Source organism: Talpa occidentalis, unplaced genomic scaffold (genome assembly GCF_014898055.3).
Source record: "Talpa occidentalis isolate TD23 unplaced genomic scaffold, MPIMG_talOcc4v2.1 talOcc4.14, whole genome shotgun sequence".
Lineage (NCBI taxonomy): Eukaryota > Metazoa > Chordata > Mammalia > Eulipotyphla > Talpidae > Talpa > Talpa occidentalis.
The window spans coordinates 39,867,108-39,888,548 of record NW_023601433.1 but is presented as its reverse complement, the minus strand read 5'-3'; the positions used below and the strand labels follow the sequence as shown (position 1 = coordinate 39,888,548).

General features: G+C 47.9%; 1 protein-coding gene and 1 long non-coding RNA gene across 2 annotated transcripts in view; one reads left to right on the top strand and one right to left on the bottom strand.

The window, feature by feature from the left end:
• ITPKB (inositol-trisphosphate 3-kinase B) overlaps positions 1–5,047 on the bottom strand; it is a 98,543-nt gene extending 93,496 nt beyond the window's left edge. Inside the window, exon 1 of the mRNA XM_054694972.1 lies at positions 3,108–5,047. Within this exon, the coding sequence (XP_054550947.1) occupies positions 3,108–5,003 (1,896 nt within the window). The 5' untranslated portion in view covers positions 5,004–5,047. The remainder of the gene's footprint in view (positions 1–3,107) is intronic.
• Positions 5,048–5,820: 773 nt separating this feature from the next.
• LOC119244554 (uncharacterized) lies at positions 5,821–16,534 on the top strand. Its single transcript, XR_005125082.2, has 3 exons — positions 5,821–5,901; positions 13,985–14,108; positions 14,250–16,534. It is a non-coding gene; the product is annotated as an uncharacterized LOC119244554 (long non-coding RNA).
• The last annotated feature ends 4,907 nt before the right edge of the window (positions 16,535–21,441 follow it).

Sequence of the window (21,441 nt, the reverse complement as noted above, 5' to 3'; positions counted from 1 at the left end):
GGCCTCTCTGGGCTGTCACCTCTGCCCACACACAGCATCACCCACAGCCCTTCCTCCACAGGAGTGAAGAATGCGTGGCAGGAGATGTGGAAGGTTTAACTCTGTGGAAAGGCAGAGCAGCATAAAAAATTCTCAGTGTGGGTCTGAGGGCCAGGGCTGTGTGACTAGAAAGCTAAACATGCAATTTCAAGACTGTGAGTGAGTGTGTGAGCATTTGTGAGGGTACGTGAGTAAACATGAGCAAATATGAGCAAATATGAGGTGCATGTGAGAGTATGTGTGTGTGAATGTAAGAGTGTGTGAGGTTGTGTGTGTGATGGCATGTGAGCATGTGTAAGGATGTGTGTGAGTGTGGAGGAAGTATGAGGGTGTGTGAGTGAATGTAAGCATGTGTGAGGGGGTGTGTGAGGGTGTGTGTGAAGGGGTGTGAGCAAGTGTGAGGGTGTGTATGAAGGGGTGTGAGCAAAGTGTGGGTGTGTGTAAGGGTGTGTGAGTGAATGTGAGCATGTGTGAGGGGGTGTGAGAGGGGGTGTAAGCAAGTGTGAGGGTGTGTGTGAGGATGTGCCAGTTAAGGCGAGCATGTGTGAGGGGGTGTGTGAAGGGGTGTGAACAATTGTGAGGGTGTGTGTGTGTGTGTGAAGGTGTATGAGTGAAAACGTGAGCAAATGTGAGGGGGCATATGAGGGGTTGTGAGTCAATGTCAGCCTGTGAGGGTGTATGCACCTGTGACTCAGTGCAGTTTAGACAGAAGCAGTGAAGTCCAGAGAAGAGAACAGTGTGTCGGTATTGTAGAACCTCAGAGAGTGATGGCTCAGATTTTATCTATAAAACACTAAAAAGCCGAAAGACCCAGTCAATCAAAATGCTTGGCCTTCTGTAGACAAAAATATCAATATCAAGTAATCAAGTGATTTCTGATCCCGAGAGCAGATGTTCTGTTGTCAGAGATAAGGTTCCACCATAACAGTATGTACAAGAAAAAGAAAACAGCTTATCATGCAATCATTCAAGCAAAAGCTCAAAAGCCCCTAGGATCCCATAATTTCCAGTTGGCTACTCACCCACCCCACCACACCTCATTCCAATACACACACACACACACACACACACACACACACACACACACACACACACACGGATGCACTCTCCATCAGCCTCATGTGATTCAGAGAGAAAAGCTGGCAGGGGATTTTTCCCTGATTCTCCCAGGTGGGTGTATGAAAACCTGTTTAAAGGTGGGAGGTAGGTTGGGCAACAGGTAGGTCTCACTGCTACCTCCAGACCTGTTAGTTAACTTGAGAATACCACTCAGCTATCTGGTTTCTCAGCTGGCATCCCTTTGGCCAATGGAAAAAAAAAATTATCACCCATCATTATTTATCTCCTTTTTAACTCACATCCAGACAAGAGACCTTTTCAAACATCAGGACATGCAAACGTTTTTTGAGAACCAGCCAATAGGAGCTGCTAATCCACCACCAGAAATGGCGAATGGAAAATTGGCAAACAAGTTAAGCAACTTTGGCTGTGCCGACTTTGGCTGTGCTGACTCTGCTTGAGGGTTTCAAAAGAAAAAGGGTAGAGAGGAACAGAGGACCACCTCATTCATCAGGCCCTTAACTATAAGCAAGAAGGCAGAGAAATGTGGGTTGTGCCTTTAATGAGAAGCATTTTCCACCCGCCCTTTATAACCAACCTTCCAGGTAGACCATCCCTCCTCTAAAAGTGGTGTGTCCATGTCAGAGGTGCTGTCCTAGCTAGCCAGAAAATGCCAGGATGACGGGGGCCAAATTTTGCATATACATTTGCCTCCCAATTATCAGCAGAAGGCAGTTTCATGAAAAGAAATGCCTGATATTCAAAAATACAGACTGTGATTTCTGAAGTGACAGGTAGAAAGACATGCTTTGGAGTCCTTAGAAAAGAATAAAGAATAGAAATATAAAGCTCTCAGTTGCTGTGGTTTAAATGATTGAGGCACTGTGGATAGTAGTTGATATTCAAGATGGAATCAAAAGGTTACCTTCTAAAAAAAAAAAAAAGGTTACCTTCTACATCAAATGCAAACTTTCCCCCAAGGTAGCTGAAGGACCCCTTGAGCCCTGACTAGGAAATTCCCTATAGTCTGGAAAAGCTACGAGAAAGTCCAGACCTTTTCAGAAGTGTTAACTTCAACTCTGACATCTTCAGTAAAATACTCTGATTCTCCCAAGAGTGAAAACAGCCTCAGACTGAGATTAACCATGTAACAGAAAAAAAACTTTGTCTACTGCTGTAACCAGAACTAGATGTCTGTATGATGAATCAAAACAAATGCATTTGAAAACATACCTGTAAGGTACCTGAATCAGTTAAACAGCATTGGGTGCCTACTTTAGGCAATTTGATCTAACACAACATTCTATTATTAAAGAAGCCATCTGCTTAGCTCAAATATGGTTTTCACTATAATTCATACATCAAAATGTACCCAGTGATAGCAGGCCAACGCATATTGCAACACCCTGACTAAACTTACTGAAACTCAGCAGTTCTTCACCCAACAGACCAGCCGCAACCACATCCATAGATTTCAGGGCCCTGTCAGATCCTCATCGCTCATTTTTCTGGTCTATTATTAGAGGGTGAGTTAATTCAAAGACATCTTTGACATTTTTCCCCACCTAAAGGAATCACAGAATTAAGTGTTTCACCTGATCAGACAAGAGCTACATTCAGCTCTGTTCAATATCTTTCGGGATTAATCAGGAAGTTTTTGGTGACACAAATATTATCTTCCCAAGAAGTGAGTGGTGACCTACCCATGGTATCTCAAAAAAATAGCTTTGGAAGGATGTACATGGAAACAGCAAAGGAAAAGTGACTTGATTGACTATCCAAGTTACCAAGATCACTGGTCAGAGAATGCTCCCCGGCAAACACCTACAGACAGAATCCTAAGTTTTGAATACCTAGTTGCCAGGGACCTAGTCCATAGGTCCTAGGACCTAGGTCCTCAGGGACCTAGTCAGCGTCTTCATGACTAGTAGACAGTAAGAAAAAAAACAGGTAACACATGCAGCATGAAAGCAGCATGAGTTCTAGAAAAATCTCAAGACAAGACTTACCACTCGGGGTTTCTGTTGGTCCAGAGTATGTAGGAAGGCCGAGTTGGGGTCCAGGGAGCGCTCAGGATCGCTGGAGATGTCCTCCTCGGAGTCCTCATAGGAGGAGGAGAAGCCAGTGGAAGAAGCTGAGGAGGAGGACAGCTTTCTCAGGGGCAAGCTGCCCAGAGGGCTTCCCTGTGGCTCCTCCAAGACCCCGTCCTCTGGGGCACCCATGTCTGTAATGATGACAGCCGGTATATTGCTGTGGCTGCGGACCTCTCCCAGGGAAGGCTTGTCCTGCTGATCTGCAGAGAGCAGCTCTGGCTTGGTATGAGCGTCTCTGACCTGTGGCTGGTTTTCCCAAGTTCCCTCCAACTGCACCCCGCTGCCACACGTCCAGGTCAGACTGGCTTCCTCCATGGGACGCAGCCAAGCCCTGGAATTCCCAGGCTGCACATCTACCCTGTCCCCAGGAAGGCACTGAGATTCTTTCATATCTTTTGCTGTTTTCCAACAGGGCAAAGGCTCCAGTATTCCACCAGAGGGAATTTCTGTCTCCATCTCTTGGACTCCTCGCTGTGATGCCTGGCTGCCCCCAAACAAACCCAGCGCTGGGGACCCTTCCTGCACTCTGTTGGAGCACTGTGAGAGCCCCACCGCCACTAGGGCCCCACTCTGGGTCACCTCCCTATCTGTGGAGCCCAGGTCTCCTGGGGGTCTGAAGCAGCTAGGGGCCCCAGAGGGCTCCTCCACATTCACAGTCATCACCTCTGGACTTTCATCTGCTTTCTGTTCCCTAGAGCCCGGCATGCCAGAGGACACACTTCCTTTCCCCACCTTTCCAGGGGGCTCTCCACTGAGGGACCTGACCCTGTCGGGGGTTGGGCTTGTCTCACTGCCCACAGATATCCCCCGATTCTCCCCAGGGTTTGCACTTTCAAGCTCGGGGGCCCTCTCAGACCACTCAACGAAGGCAGGGTCACGTGGACAGTTTGGTGCAGTAGCCGTGGTTCTCGGTGCCATTTCTGTGGCCTTCGTGAAGTTCACTCCAAGCAGCTGGGTCGAGGGAGCTTGGCAGCTCCGCGTTCCCAAAGACGGAGAGACCCGCTTGTTAATTTCCATAGCTACAGGTGAGCCACAGCGGGGTCTGGTAGGGACTCCCTTCTCCATTCTCACAGAGGAGCCTGGCCCTTGCGTCTCTAATGCTGACCCGGCACACAGGCCAGGAAGAGATGCCTCTCCTTCCTTGTCCTTCCAGACACAGAGGCTGGGAGTCCTGCCTCTCCTCCCAGGGTCCGCTGCTGAAGTCTCTGTACATTGCTCGCCCCAGGACTTCGTCCTCCTTTCTTCGCTGGGCGCCAGAACCCTTCCAGGCGGCTGGCTGCTGCTGCGCGAGGGACACGGTGAGGGCGAACGCGCCCTGCCCAAACGCGGGCTGCGGGGCGCTTGCACGGCGGAGCTCTGCGCCTGGATGTGCGCCTCGAACATGTCCACTTTCTGGTTCACCTGCACGTTCTGCAGCTCGCGCTGCAGGATCGGCAGCTTCCTCTTGGCCTCCTCCGGCCCTGGAGGGGAGAGGGTTCCCGCGGTCACCACCTGCTGCCCGTCCCCTCGCAGGCGACCCGCCCAACTCGGGCTGCCCACGCTGCTGCTGCTGCTGCCGCTGCTACTGTTCAGCCTGCGGCGGCCGCTCCGCCAGCTGCCGGGGCTCCCGGGCTCCTCGGGCGACAACGATTCGGCTGGGGGAAAGAGAAAAGAGGTGCCTCTGCCGGGGCTGAAAACGCTGCCTGGGCTTAATACGACCCTCCCCGGCGGGGGCGTCTCGCTGCTGCTGGGCCTGGGTCCGCCGCCGCCCGTCGCCTGGTTGGCGCTATTCATGATCACCAGGCTATTGAGGGCATAGCAGTACACAGCCATAGTACTGGGTCCGCCGCGCTGCCCGCCGCCGCGGCTCGGGTCCCGGCTCCGCCGCCGGCGCCTCCTCCTCGCGCGACCCCCGGCTCAGCCCCGCAGGCCCGGCGGCCTCGGCTCGGCGCGCAGACGGGGCGGCATGGCCGGGGCGCTGGACTGGGCGCGACACCGCGGGCTCAGCCCCCGCGCAAAGCTCCATAAAAAACAGCGCCACTGTGGAGACACAAGGAGAAAAGTCAGGACCCTAGAGGGGGGTGTGGGATCCGTACGTAAGTGAAGAGGACGGCCCGGGCCTCGAACCGCAGCTGTCGAGGATCGCGCGCCAGGGGACGTCTCACCTGCGCGGGCCGCGCGGCTCCTCAGGACGCGAGCCCCGGGCAGCCGCCGCGAGCGCAGTGGCGGGCGTGAGTGTCCCTAGCGCGCCCCCTTCTCTCCCCACGTTGGGATGCGCTTGCAGGGCCCCTCCAACCCTAAATTCTAAGATCGGTCTCCAGAGCCACGCGGACGGGCGGGGGAAGATGCACAACAGCTCGGCTGAAGTGCACGGTGCGCGGGCACGAGCGGCTCGGGCACCTCCGAGGGGGAGGTCGCCCCATCGCCGTCTGGGACGCCTCGGCCCGAGCAAACATCGGTTATCTCGGGATAACGGGGCAGCTCCCGCCCCTCGGCCTCGGGATCGCCCCGCTCCACCCTCTGCTCGTCAGGGCCCGACTCCGAGGCAACCAGGGAGACCCGCCGTCCCTCAGTCGCCGGCGGGCCGGGGGACCGACGCCCGCGCGCCGGGCCCGGCCCTCCTGACCCCGGCCGAGGCCAGGGCCCGGGGCCTACGAAGGCGCGGGCCCGCGGCGGGGCTGCAGCCGAGGCATTTTTTCCTGCGCTGGCCGAGTCGCTCGTCCCTAAACAAGTGAGTTTTGTGTGGGCCCTGGCGCGGGGGCCGAGGGGGTGCGCGTCCCCCGTACCGGAACCAGCGCTCGCCGCCCCTGCAGACGCCCCCACAGCGCAGAGAGAGTGAGTGTGTGTGTGTCCGCAGACCCGGTGTGTGTGTGAGTGCGTGTGTGTGAGTGCGTGTGTGTGAGTGCGTGTGTGTGTGAGTGTGTGAGTGCGTGTGTGTGAGTGCGTGTGTGTGTGAGTGAGTGTGTGTGTGTGTGAGAGTGTGTGTGTGAGTGCGTGTGTGTGTGTGTGTCCGCTCCGCAGACCCGGTGTGTGTGTGTGTGTGTGCGCGCGCGCGTGTGTGAGTGCGTGTGTGTGTGAGTGTGTGTGTGTGTGAGTGCGTGTGTGTGTGAGTGTGTGTGTGTCCGCTCCGCAGACCCGGCGCGGGAGGAGCCGCCGCCGGGGACCGGGACCCGCGCCCACGCCGAGCAGCTCCAGGGCGTTCGTGGCTGCAGCCCAGCAGCACCTCGGGCTCTGCAAGCCTCCAGGGCCGGCGTTCTAAGCCCCGGGAAGGCGCGGCCAAGGGCACGGCTTCTTCGCATCCCGGCAGCCGCCCCGGCGCCAGCAAAGCCGCCCGGAGCTCGGGGCGCCGGGACAGGAGGCTCGGGCCGGCGGCCTGGGAGGCGAGCGGGGGAAGAGCCGAAAACTCGCCTGCAGCCCCTCTCCGCACCCTGCCGCGTGCCGCGCTCCAAAGCCACCCCTTTCCCGGACTCCCAGCCCAGCTCTCCGCGCTGTCCCGAACCCGGAACACTCATCTCAGCAGGGCAGAGCGTGGGGGGAACTGGGGTTCAGAGGCAAGAACCACTCAAAAGCCAGCAAACTTACCTGCAGGTCTTCAGAGCCACAGGTTCTGTGCAGACTACATGGCCCAGAAGCGCAGACCTCGTAGGCACAAGGTGATCTCAAAAAAGCTCAGAAACGATTTCCTCACCAACTTATGGAAGACCAAAAAAAAAAAGCGAGAGGGAACTCCTCGCGCAGGGGCCGGGCCGTCCGGGCGGTGGCGACCCGGGGCGGGCCCTGCACGCCCTTCTAGGCCCTGCAGATACTACACCCCTGTCAGTGTCTGCTCGCGGCTACTTGAGTGTTTGTTCAATGTGCGATTAAAAAAAAAAAAAAAAAAAAAAGAACTTGGTGGGGGAGGCGGGCGGAGGGAGAAAGGCGGGGGCTTGGGGGAGGAAAGCAGGAAGGAAGTTGTGAGCCTGTCTGGGGTTGAACTCAGCGGAACAAGTTTTTCTTTTCTTCTTTTTTTTTTTTTTTTTCTCTATTGCTTGGCAAGACCAAGGGAGGGAAACACTTTTTAAAAAAAAAGTTTCCATTGTTAGCTAACCAAAAAAAGCCTTTTAACTTCTGCGGGTTAAAGATCTACGATCCATTTTCCACCCCTCCATCAAACCTTGCTGATGTCTAGCTTTATGAAACTAGGTTTGAAAAATGTTTTTAATGAACTTGTGAGTGTGCATTTTAAGTCAAGCAAATCGTGAGGACCTTTTAAGCTTTAAAAAGTCGCTAAAATCCCGTGTAAACGGTTTGTGTTCTGTACACAAATATGCAAATTCAAAGAAGGTGCTCTGTGGGCACCTCTTTGCAAAGCTGCAGGTTTTAAATGCATCACATTTGTGCAGCATTTTAGAAAACAGGTTGGGCTGTGAGCTAAAGATGGTTTTGCAGTGCAACTGCTAGATAGATAAACATGCCTTTGCAATTATATGTCTACTACTCAATGCACACTGCATTTGTAACACTCACATATTTTTACACTTAATTCTCGGTTATTTTAAGAAAAAGGAAACTCTGGAACTAAGAAGGCTGGATATCCCTAGCTCAGGGTTCTGTAGCTGGATTTTTTTTTTTTTTCAGGACACTTTCCACCTCTCCTCACCATCCTCAAAAGGGGAGAAGGTGCAGCATCAGCCCACACACAGTACTACACAGGGGATCCTACCCCATTTAAGCTCTGGTGCTGCAAGCATGTTTTGCATAATTCCCTAAAACATAAACTGCACCATTTAGTAGAAAAAGGGAAACACAGCTGCCAGGCTCAGGAGATTTAAAAATCTAAAGCCTGAATCTGTTCTTGTATTTCTATTAGCTAAAATTTAGATGGAAATTTTGGCTTTGCTTGTAGCAAACCCATCTTTTGTTTGTGTATGTAACAATACTGTCTAAGTGAGCAAAGCAACCTACTGCTCAATCAGGAAAAGCTCAAGTTAAATCTGAAACCCAGAGATACTTCTAGCTAAGAGTGAACTATTGGGTCCGTTCTAATTTTTTTTTTTAAAGATTTATTTTTTATGCATACACGAACTGGGGTACAGGCCACAGGTGCGGGGTGAGAGGATTCACCAGAGACAGACTGGGGAGCAGAATAGGCAGACGGACTGAAAGAGCAGCAGGCGAGACAGGAGAGGTCTGCTGTGCCGTGTGGGTCACCTCCCTGGCTGGGGATGGAACTCATGCTGCAGAGGCTGTGGATAGCTTCGTAGTGCTGCTTCTTAACCCCTGTGCCACCAGGGAGGGCCCCCATTCTAATTTTTTAAGAATTCCATGAAAGGTGTGGGCTTAATTCCTCTCCCACTCCCAATGGGGCTAAATAAAAAGAACCCAGGGTTTATTCAGGTGTTGATTCAGGATCAGAGGCAGAGAAGCAAGGTCTGTCCTTATTCCCAATTGAGTTTCTTACTGGCAAGAAATAAGAGCTCCCAAGTCCAGGAGAGAGCCATTCCATGGAATTTATTTCTGACTTGAGTGGCCAACCATTCATTACATGCAAACACACATGTCAGGTGTTATGGTAGAAGCAACTGGAGGACCTGGCAATGCATACACTAAACCCAGAAACTTAACTTTCCAGCCGCTGGGGTGGGGAGACCTAACTGTCACCTCATAGCCAGCCACAATCAGCTTCCCCAGAATTGAGAAATTCAATCAACTTGAAGAATTCTTGGTAAGCCTTCTGGCAGCCAGCAGTTGATCATATGTGGTATGCAGAAGGGATTCCTGCTTGAGGCTGGAGGTTAAACTAGGGAATAATCCTAAGAATCTGAAATTCTAACTGTGCCACCAAGAGCAGCAGGGATTGGAGAAAAGGTAAAGCAAGACCCCATACATCTGGAAGCCAGCATGATTGACTTGCATCCTGAAGCAGAACTAGTTTTAAATGAACATAAGAAAAACACTTATATAGCACTTATTATTTGCCAGGCACTGTTCTAAGTCCATTATAAATATTTATACATTTTTATCCTCACAAAAACCTTATGATATAGATAATATTATCCCTATTTTACAGATTTTACCTATTAAAGGAGGGAGAGGCATGGCAAAAATGCACATGAAAAAAATACTCAGTAGGAAAATGAAAAAGAAAAAACCCCACAAGCAAACATCATAACACACCTATTAAAATTTTAAAACTTGATAAGGATATGAAAGAACTGGGCTCTTCTACTTTGCTGGTAGGAATATAAAATGACATAGCCACTCTGGAAAAGAGCTTGACAGTTTCTTAAAAAGTTAAACATACACCTACCATATGATCTAACCATTCTACCCCTAGATATTTACTCTACAGAAATGAAAGCATATGTTCATACAAAGATTTGTATGCCAATGTTTGTAACAGCTTTATTTGAAATAGTCAGAAACAGGAAGTGACCCAGATGTCCATCTACATGTCAATAGATAAATTGTGATATATCTATAAAATGGAATACTATCATCAACAAAAAGAAATGAGCTTTTGATAAATGAGCATTGCTATATCACAACATAATTATGCTGAATAAAAGCAGCTAGACAAAAAAGGTGTGGGCTTGTATAGTTCCATTTATATAACTTTCTAGAAAAATGCAAGCTAGGCTATAATAACACAAAACAGATTGGGGTTGACCTGAAAATGGGGAGCTGTAGGCCAGGAGGTAGGGAAGACAAAGAGACATGAGGAAACTTTTGGACATGATGGCTATACCCATCTTGATAGAATGATTTCACAAGTGTAAACATAGGCAAAAATTTATCAGATTGTGATATATTAAAAATATGTACATTATTGCACATCAATTATAACACATATTAAGAAAACAAACAAACCAGGGCCTCCCTGGTGGCACAGGCGGTTGAGCACAGTGCTGTGAAGCTGTCCGCAGCCTCTGCAATGCCGGTTAGATCCCCGCTGGCCGAGGCGCAAACCACATGGCGCGGGAGACCTCTCCTGTGTCGCCTGCTGCTCCCCTCAGCAGTGTTTTCGGTCCGTGTGCCGGTTCTGCTCCCCGCTCTGTGTCTGCTGAATCCTCTCACCCTCCCGCCCTCTGGCCTGTACCTCAGCTCTTGTATAAAAATAAATAAATATTAAAAAAAAAAAAAACAGCTATGGCTAGATACAGCCTCTGATGACAATGTGACGCTCCACTACCTCCTTGCCCAACACAGTGCCTGATATATAATATCCCTTTCAGGTAAAATAGTAAATCATTCATTCATTCATTCATTCACTTATGTGTTTCATGAAATAATTATGTGCTCCCTTTCTCCAACATAGATAACTCTGTTAAACTTTTTAATGTGTTCTATAGTAATCTTCCTGTATACTAAATACTGAGTTCTTCCAGGGCAAATTCTTTGATTTATTTGACTTTCTGGCCTTGGTTCTAGCCTTATGTGGAATAAATCTATACATGCTTATTAAATTGAGAAAATAGATGAATCAAACAAATCACTTTACAAAAAGACCAAGGAATCAGCGCCATCAGGAAAGCTATGCCCTTCTGTTTCCCAGACAGCAGGAAGTACTTCCCACTGCCATGTTTGGCTGGTACAAGCAGGCCATGCAGTGGAAGGAGTTGATGATGGAGCTCGCCCTAACCTTCCCTTTATCCTATAATCCTTGTTTGCAATCTTACTTCTAAAATTCCTAGAAAACCTTTAGCCCATGGCACAGCTGAGGCTGAGGAATGTTCTGGAGGGAGGTCACCACACCCTCCCCCATCTAGCACAGACCAAGGCCACAAAGATGCAGCTTTTGCCTCTGCCTTAGGCCCCCTGGATACTTCTTCACATATTACCTTCACCACCCCCTTGATCTGAGTTTTGCAGTAAATTATTCACTCGAGCATGCATGTGTCAGACTATTGACTGTGTCCTGGGCATCAGGCCTGTGGTAAGCTACTAGGGATAGATGGTATAGACATGGCCCATGCCTCCAGTCTAGGGGGAGACTCAGGAGTGTGTCAAGAACAGGCTGTAGCCCTCTTTCAATTGATGTGGAAGAGGGTAAGAGGGACATGTCCCTAAGTTTCAGCAAGTAGCTCAAGCTCTCTGAGCCTCTGTCTTGAGATCTGTTAAATGAAATGTATTATAATACTTATCTCCATAGGGTTCTTTTTTTTTTCACTTTATTTTTTTATATATATTTCTTACATCATTTTTCATTTTTGCACAATGTATGCATTTTCATCTTGGTTATATTCCCCATACATTGCACCCCCCTTATTTTGACCCCAATCCTTCCTCTCCCCGTCCCCCAGCCCCGTAGTGTAGTGTGTCTCTGGTTTATAGTTGCTTGTTGATTTTGATTTCTTCTTTATTATAGTTATTCTTTTTCCTGGTCCCTTATGTAGGTTTTCTAAACTCCTGCTCTGAGTGAGGGTTCTTGTGAAGTTCTATTAGATAATGTACAGTTAAGCATTCCAAAAGATGTTTTCTTAAAAAGTAGACTCTTTTAAGTAGATGTTAAAAATTCTCATCACAAGAGAAAAAAAAAAGATTGGTAAAAATGTGTGATGATGACTGTTAACTAGACTTATTATTGTGGTCTTTTTACAGTGTATATGACCATCAAATACCTATGTTGTACGCTTGAAACTAACATAATTTTTTTCTCAATTCCATCTCAATAAAAATTAAAAATAAATAATTCATCCCCCGCTCACGCGCACACACACACAAAATAATAATAAGTAGGCTCTCAACCCCCTAGTATCTCATACCAAGAAGATCTAAAACTTAGTGAATCTAAGAATCTGCTTTCTACATCATAGATACTTAATAAACAGTGACTTCTAGAATGAATTCCTTCACCACCCATGGACCCTTCCTTCCTATGCAGACACTGCTCTGATTTTTTGGTGATCAGACATTAAACTTACAGTGCCAGGGATCTCCCTGGAGGCCTAGGTGTTAAGTTTCAGCTCTATCACTGCTACGGCCTGAGTTCGACCCCAGTAAGGGAGCTACCCACATATGGGGCGGCAGACCTTTCCTGTCTCACTGCTACTCCCCTCAGCAGTGTACTTCAGTAGATCTACCTGTTCTGCTCTCCACACTGTCTATGGTGTATCCTCTCACCCCCTGCACCTCTGGCCTATGCCCCGGTTCTTCTATGCACACACACACACATCTTACTTGCTGGAGGGGTCCCATTGAACAGTTTTTTTTTTGCTCTATCTTTTTTTTTTTTTTTTATAGAGGCATGCTTTATTTATTTGTTTGCTGGTTTCTTTGTTTGTTTTGTTTATACATGCACTGGGTACAGTCAGAAGCGCGGGAGGGCGAGAGAATTCACCAGAGCCAGAGCGGGGAGCAGAGCAGGCAGAAGGACCGAAGTACACTGCTGAGGGGAGCAGCGGGCGGCAGGAGAGGTCTGCGCGCCATGTGGGACCCTCCTCCGGTGGCCGGGGAGCAGCCGGGGATCGAACCGGCGCCGCAGAGGCCGCGCGCAGCTTCGCAACCCAGCGCTCAACCGCTGCGCCACTGGGGAGGCCCTTTTTTGCTCTATCTTTAGAATTCTAAAATCTAATGACAATCTAGATGACTATGCCCACATTCAGGCATGCAAGACTACACGAGAAATGCCTGCTCAGCACCCACTGGTCCTTACAAATGAGTCAGCCTGCCCTGCCCCTTGACTGGAAATGCCAGGTATCAAAGGCACACTGTAAGCTCGTGGGTGATTTGACCAAAGTGGACAAGGTTTGCAAAGACAGCTAATTCACAGGCAAAATAACCACTTCAACTTGAAAATAGAGGCAATCAATTGGATTCCTATCATGAGACTTTGGAAAGCTTATTACAGGAAATGAGCAGGGTAAACGTGGGCTCATGGAGCATGTACAAGAGCTATCAGGGAGAACCTGAGAATGAGCAAAGGCGTTTGGGTAAATAGAGGGGGAGTACAGAACAGAGGTGTCAGGACAAGAGAAACCACAGCACCTGGTACAAGTCACAGAGACAGGAAAGTAGGGAGATGCTCTCATACTGGTGGCCTCCCAGATCCATTCCCATGAGGCTGTCAGGCTTCTGTGTCTGTTTTTTGACTATGTGAACATCTGTGGCATTCCTATGAACAACCTCCCAACCCATCTCAGCCATTAATTCCTTAAACTTTTTAAAACTACTGTCTTTAAATATAAGAGAACCAAATAAGACATCAGTATAAGAAAAATAATAACAGTACAAAGCACAACAAAACAAAAACAGACAATTATAACCCAGAGACATCCTGCAGGGGAGGAGGAGGGAGAGGGGTCAGAGGGCAGGAGGGAGGAGCACAGGGGACTGAGGTGATGGTGCACAGGTGCATTGGGGAAGGAAATTCTATGGGGACTACACCTGAGGAGCAAACACTGTTTAAAAATGAACAATGATGTTAAAAAAAAAAAAAAAAAGACAGCCTTATTTATTTTAAACACACAGTCTTAATCCTTGGCCGCTGGGAATAGATGAGAGAATGCAAATAACAAATGTTACAATTCTACGTTGTATGAAGAAGAAAAAGTTCATTTTTCTAGTTGCAATCATAGGTCGTGAAGAGGACCTGAAGCTGGTGGCCTCCGCAGTGAGGACGCCAGGGCGCTGGGTACCAATCTGGGCCAGTGTGGTTGTTTTTGTCAGAAGAATTCCCTGGACCGCTACCTTAATGAGTTGAGAGAACATTTTGCACAGTTTGGTCATGTGCAAAAGTGCTTTCTGCTTTTTGACCCAGAGACTGGCTTTCACAGAAGTATGGGTAGGATTCAGTTTTTCTTCAACAGAACTTCATAATGTTCCTTCCACAACAGGAAAATCATGTCACTGATGGAGTGAAGCTCCATATTCAAGCTTAAAGACCAAAATTTTTACAAGAAGATCAAACGTCTGATGAAAAGAAAGATTTTTGAGACTACTAACTGCCTATTAAATAAGGTAAGCAAAATGGGGGTAAGGGGTGAGTTCATTTCAATGCTCCTATCCCCAGTTCTAGTGAATGTTTTCCTGGACACACCCTTTAGAATTGGGGCTTGCTTGTACCATATTAACTTACTCTTCCTTCCTTCCTTCATCAAGCATTTACTGAACACCCCCTCACTAATATTCTGCTGTAATCTGCTACCTTTTGCCTTCCACTTGAGGCAGAGAATGATGAGCCCTTATTCCAAGTGCCTGATGCGAAGAAGCTATGTGGAAACTACATATATGGTTAATATCTCCAACTCAGTCAAGAACAACAGAAACATTTTCTACCACTCTTAAATCCAGAAGGTATTTGGAGGTGGTGCTAGAAAGGGAAAAACCAATCTGACTGGTAATACTTCTGCAGCAAATATAGGTATCCTCCATTTACATGTGAACACTGAAGCAATTTTCTAGTTTCAGATTGACTTTTCAACCACTCAATTAACAGATTTCTGAATGGTTGGATTGGATCTGTTGTAAATCTGACTCAAGCACACAGACCCAAAAGCTGTGGATCAGCCATTATCTGAGTCGGTGGTTTTTATATATTTCTTTTCATTGTCTGGAAACAACCATGAACTGATAAGAGATGGATTGAAGAGATGTAATCCTGCTTTTCATATCTAAATGTGAACTTAGCTAACTGAAACACTCACTTTGAAATGTGGTATCATGATTTTGCTTAAAAACAAACCATGTCATCTGCTGCCCCTTAAAGATACTGGCCCTACAATCACGTAGCACATACACCCCCTTACCACATACCCACCAGTGTCCCCTCCCACATGCTGGGCTTGTTTGTCACTGAAAAGGCTGTTTTTGCAGTGAAGCTGAAACAGTGAAACGGGAAGGAGCAGTCACAGCATCCACATCCCCATTGTGCTCCCTTCTCTGAATAACTGGGTTTGTATGACGTCCGTGAACACCTGGAATAAAAATAAGTGGAAGAGAAAGAATGTGTCAGTCACAGGGAGGACGTGGAGGACGTGTCAGTCACATGGAATTTACAAGATGTTTCCTTGGCAGTCTTGATATAGCTGACCTTGCGTTTGAGTGGTCTCGATCAGCAATCCAGGAGAGACAGAAAGGGCCTCTGAGTCAAACCTGACCCATCATTTAATATTTTAGGAACAGGAAGGAAGTGTCAAGTTTACACAGTGGGCCTGTAAGGACAAAGTCTCAGAAAAGGTCACTATATAATGTTTTAACACAAAATAGACAGCTATCTCCAGCAGAAAGAGGAAGTCTCTTAGGCCTCCCATTTCTCCTGTTCCTCACAATGAAGGGACAGTATTAGCAACATGAGGTTACATCTATAGTGCTTGCAAACTACCTTCCACCTGATGCACAGCTTCTCCTACTTAGTCGCCCTTGTTTAACCCATGAACTCCTGGATTCAGCTTTGGGCACAAAAATTATTAATGCAGTTCATTTACTCATAAAAGCATCCCAAGTTTTGCAGACAGGGAGGAGGGAAAGAGAATAGAGGCCATGCATGAAGCTCTGTCACAGGGTGGTCCCCCGGGAAAGGGGAGATTCTAGGTTCACTGCCCCACCCACGGTAGGTAGGGCAGAGCTGAACAGGGAGGAAGAGAAGCAGGAAGGAGACTGAGAAGGAAGGAAGCAGGATGGGAAGCAAGAAGGACACTTGGTGGAGGCACATGGAGCAGAGAAACATGTGAAGAAGTTGCACTTGCTTTTTGCTCCTGGACTGGTGAAACAGATGTGGGTGAGAGACCCGTGGCAGCGTTCATCTTGATCTTGATTTTGCTCCTTCTGTCCCAGAAGCGCTGCGCCCCTTCTGCCCCTTTCCTATGGCTCCCCACCAAGAGGTGACCCTATTTGGCTGGGCATTTGCCTGTGAGGGCATGGGTAACTTTGGGTGCTTGATTTAGAAACTTTATTCTTTCCCTTTTCTGAATTGCACACTAATTGTATTAAAGTTCCTTTCCATTAAAGATCTTAGCGCTAGAGTTTGTTTTGTCTTGATGTGACAGATGGCAGAACCTATTTCGAGGGGGCAGTTTTGGGGGTTCTGGGGTGCCCCACACCTTTCCCTGTAACAGCTCTTTAGTGACTCACGGGTGAGTATTATCATTCAGCTGTGGCTGAATGACAGAATAGTATTCAAGTTACTGGAAGAGCACAGTGGCAGGCTGCCCTTGGGCTACAGGAGGAAGTAGAAGACTCCAGGGATGGGGACATTTGAGTGGGTGGTAAAGGATAATTGCAAGTTACTGAGCAAAGAAGAAAGGGTGTTTTCTGTGCAGGGGCAAGACATTCACAAATGCTCTGTCCCACGCAGGAGAGGTCCGCAGAGCAGAGTTGGTTTGGCTGGAGCATAGGGTGAGAGAGCCCAAGAGGGGGAGAAGAGACTGGAATAGCAGTTTGGGGACATGTCTTGATGTACCTTGATTGGATTTTTATTTAAAATGATTGGATTTTTATTTAAAATCACCAGGGTCTCCCTGGTGGCGCAAGGAGTTAAGCACAACACTGTGAAAATACCAGCAGTCTCGCCCGCTGCTCCTCTCAGCAGTGTACTTCGGTAGATCTGCCTATTCTGTGCCTCACTCTGTCTCTGGTGAATACTCCCATCCCCTGCACCTCTGACTGGTACCCCAATTCTTGTATACATACATAAATAAATAAATCTTCAAATAAAGTAAAATGACAGGGAGACACCAAGGAGTTTTAAGCGGAGAATGACACAATTAAATTGGTATTTTAAAAGGATCTCACAAAAATCCAGAGTGAGCAGCCCTGCTGAGGCTCAGGTTTTAAGCTGAGGGTGTCAGTGGTGGCACTTGTCTCACCTCCTCCCATCTCCCCATCCCACATGCAGTTCCACTGGGGCTGCAGCAGCAAGGTCGCCCACCCAGAGCCAGAGCAAGTGGAGGCTATGGAGGCAAGCCCCAAGCACTCCCTGGAGCTGTAGGCAGAGGGGCCCTCACCAATACGGCAGGCTCCCAGCTACAGCAGATGCGACCCATGTCCTAATGCTGCTACAAGCTTCCGCCCTTTTCACTGTTACACCCACCCTGCTGAAGGGGTACTGGGTGCAGTTTGCCTTCTGCCTCACTGAGGCCGCCTCCAACCAATAACTCCCCAGAATCCACTGGCCCATGAGCCTGCCCTCACTCAGGGCACCAGGGTCTGTGTAGGCACCAGGTTTTCCCTTGTGTATTTGATGCCTGGACAGTAAATGAACCAATCAGGTTCAAGCTCAGTTTCATTCATGGAAATGAGCTATTTGATTAAAAACGGAAATGAGGGGGCCTCCCCTGGTGGCGCAGCGGTTGAGTGCTGGACTGCGAAGCTGCCTGCAGCCTCTGCAGCACCAGTTCGATCCCCGGCCACCGGCGAGGGTCCCACATGATGTGACAGACCTCTCCTGCCGCCCACTGCTCCCCTCAGCAGTGTATTTCGTCAGTTTGCCTGTTCTGTTCCCTGCTCTGGCTCTGGTGAATTCTCTCACCCTCCCGCACTTCTGACTGTACCCAGTGCTTGTATGAATAAATAAATTTAAAAAATCTTAAAAAAAAAAAAAAAACAGAAATGAACTGATTGGTGCTAAGTGGTACAATTAGACACTTAGAATTGAAAATGGTCTTGTCAGTTTTGTGGGTAGGATGGGAGACCAGCAAGAGCCATCTTGGATTCATTCTGCTTCTGGCTTCTGAAGAAAGACTCGCAGTTGGCCTCCAAAGAAGAGAAGCATCCAGCAGTTGGCCTCCGAGGGATTCACCAGACCTCATAGACATTTGTAGAGATCCAACCCTTCACCTGTCTCCGACATAGCCTACAAGGAACACTGTTGGCCTAGGGCCTGGTGCTTTAAAGAGCTGTTAGCTATTGGTTCATACAAATAGCTTATAAAGAGCCATTAACACTGATGTGTCCGACACCACCTCCTGATGACCCGTGGTGCCAGCACTGCTGACAAGTACTAATCAGTACTGTTGACAGGTGACTGGCACTCTGTGTCTGGTCACCTTTGAGAGCTGTCCACTGCTTCTGATTATCCAGCATTGCCTCCTGGCTCACCGTTTTCCAGTGTGCCACCAATCCCAGGCCCTCATTGATGGGATGGTGCCAAAGCAACATTTGTTTGGGACTACTGAACACTGCAGACACCATCTAAGGTGATCTAGATGGCCACTTGTGGCCTTAGAAATTCTTTGTTTCCCAAATCTCCTTGTTTGTTAAATCAACCCCATTATTGTTGGGCCTTGAGCTTGAATGGTCTTGCAGTTGAGCTCATAAGTGAGAACCTATAGATAGTGACCTGTCCCCAACTTTGGCACTGCCCCTTGGTATTATTTTAGTATCCTTTTAGACGGGGAGGAGGCTAGGAGTTCCCCTCCGACCAGCACTTGTTTTTTTGTCTGCAAGTCAATGTATTTCCTGCTAACACAGGAAGCTCAGAAGGTGGAACTGGCGATGATTCTCTTCTTCAATCCACTCTCCTGAGGACAGTTTCAGTGGTTGTTATTCCAAGATTCTACTCAAAGATGCTGGAAATGCAACTCTTGGAGAATATCCGAGGAATTCTGAGGTGTGAGTGCTGGGGATGAAATCTCCCCATCCTCGTTCTGTCTCTATGTGCTGACAATGACAGCAGCTTGCGTCACTCACATTGTGTGAAGGAAATCCTCCTGAAAAAATCTCCAAATGCACAGATGCATGATTTTTTTTAGTTACTTAGTTAAAAATATATGTCTTTTGCAAAGAGTGTAGATACAATGAAGCTCAAAGATGAACGAATTGAAGTTGTGGGAGGAAAGAATACCACAACTGCTCACCTCAAGGCAAGGTCAAGCAAAAGAGGTCAGGAAGGCTCATCTGAAGCCCCGGTGCTTCCAGCAGCCACATCCACCTGCAGCCACTGTGTGTCTCCACCTCTGTGGGTACAGGTGCTTATTGCTGTGGTGCATCATAGAGCAGAGCCCCAGAGTGGCCAGGTTCTCTGCGGCAAGCAAAGCAGAAACTGAGTTTCACGTCTACGAGCAGAAGATAAAGGATTTTGCAGAGTTCATAAAATCACAAAGGATGTCAGAAAATCAGGCTGCAGAAGTGGGACCAAAAAGAGCAAGGTTCTTAAAGCAAATCATGCCTGAGTTTCAATCCGTGGAGCCCATGGCATTGTCAATACAGCTCACACCATGGCCCTTCCTACTCAAGCATATGACATCACTGCTGCCACCATCACTACCAAGGTGGCTTCTCCATGGCCCTTGCTTCTCTCTGTCACAGCCCAGTGGGTGTGTTCCTTTGTTACCTGTCTGTGCCCACCGCAAGGGAGGCTGGGAAGAAGAGCAAGGGGGCTTAGAAGCTGGGCAGGTAAACAATGATCAGAGTCCACTGGAGCCCCAGAACTTATTTCCAGGTCTCATGAGACCTTCTGTCTTTAAATGATTTTTTTAAATTACATGTAAAAAGGGAAGAAGACAAATTCATTCCAAAAAATGGTATCGAGCATCTGTCCAGCAGTGCCCTCAATAGTGAGGGTAGAGCAGTGAACAAAACAGATCACTGACATTGGAGGGTTTACACACATGTAAAGAGGAAAGAGGGAGTAAAGAGCACATGTATGTGTGTGCGTGGGGGGGGGCGCTGTTGATCAATGCTATGAAGAATAATCAGGGCAGGGAGGCAGAGAGAAGGTGAAGGTGTCCCGTTATTACAGAGTTGATTGGGAAGACCCGCTGCTGACATGGCATTTGAGCAGAAATCAGAAGGAAGAGAGGGAGGTTGGACGGAAGGGAGGGAATCACTGGGCCCGCTGGAGAAGATCATTACCAACAGAGGAGACAGCTTGAGCAAAAGGCCTGAGGCAGGAGCACACCTGGGAGTTCAAGGAACAAAACAGTCAACGGGACTGGGTCACAGCAAGCGAGGGAAATGAGGTCAGGGAGAGCGGAGGTTTACCCAGCATGAGACGGGGTGCTGTTTGTAGGTCTTGAACAGAGAAGTGAAATGATATGACTCACGTGTTAGAAGGAGCCCTCTGGCTGCTGGCAGAGAACAAACTGCAGAAGGGTAAGCACACAGGCAGGGGGAACATGTAGGGGCTGCTGCTAGCCCAAGCAAGGGGCAGAGATGGGACCGGGCAGGATAGTGGTGGTGGTGAGGAGGTATTTTGAAGGTGAAGTCACCTGAATTTGATGGATTAAATAGTTCATTTTCATTCTCTCTCTCTCTCCCCCTCCCCCTTTACCCCTCAGATCAGGCTGCAGAGTGCAGTTAGTGGTTAGTGGGAAACTCTTCCAACTAGACTTCTTTACACATAAACATATATACATTTCTAAACGAGTACATATGTGTGCAAATTTAGGCAAAACAGGAAAACTATTTTAATCAGAGTTCTGTTCAAAAGTTAATGTTATGTAGTGAAATAAAGAAAGAAAATAGACAGCAATTCAGTTAGTAAACTAAGAATCGATTAGCACGAGCTCCCAAGTCCTTGCCATAGGTATTCATAATCACAATGACATTTAAGATGTTTGAGTGCTTACCAGTTCCAGGCACTGCTGTATGCAATGGCATATGCAAATCATTTAATTATCACAGCTATGCCATAAGGTAGGTCATACTATATTCCCATCTTCATAGCAATGAAATAGAGATAGGAAAAAGTTAAATAAGTTAGATAAGGATGACTTGCAATGAAATCAAGTTTTTCTTGTAGTGCAGACAATATAATCATTAAATAACCACCTGAATATATACATTCCTCACTGGTACTTGATCATTCATCCACAAGATGAGAGCATTGGAAGGGATGATTGCAAAATCTTTTTGTTGTAATTATCTGTGAATTCTTCATTGCTAGCAAAGAAAATATTGTGACCTTTGCTTGACGAATGTTAAATAAGCAATTCAGTTCACATTTCCTCAAGGCCTACAATGAGCAATTAAAATAACTTGGTTTCAAAGTATTTATGTCATTGCTTAAGTAATTATCTCTGATAATAATTAGTCTGATGAATAATGTGCCTCCATTTGATGGCCAAAAAATCCTTCCTGGTTCAGACCTGCCTGTGGCAACTCAGTAACTAAAGCCACTTTGGGGTCCAGGGCATTTCAGTTCAGCCCATGCTCCCCAGTGTTTAATTTCTGTGATGACTCCCAGGGGTTGAACTGGTCAGCTGGACTTGAGTGTTGTTTACAGAGATGGGACTTGAAGGTTCAGCATGAAGTCATCAGCCCCGTCCTCAATAGGAGACCAAGGCTGTAGGAGAGAAGGGGTTCAGGCAATGGGAGAGGGGTAGACTGGGAGAGCAGGGAGAGTTTCTCCAGC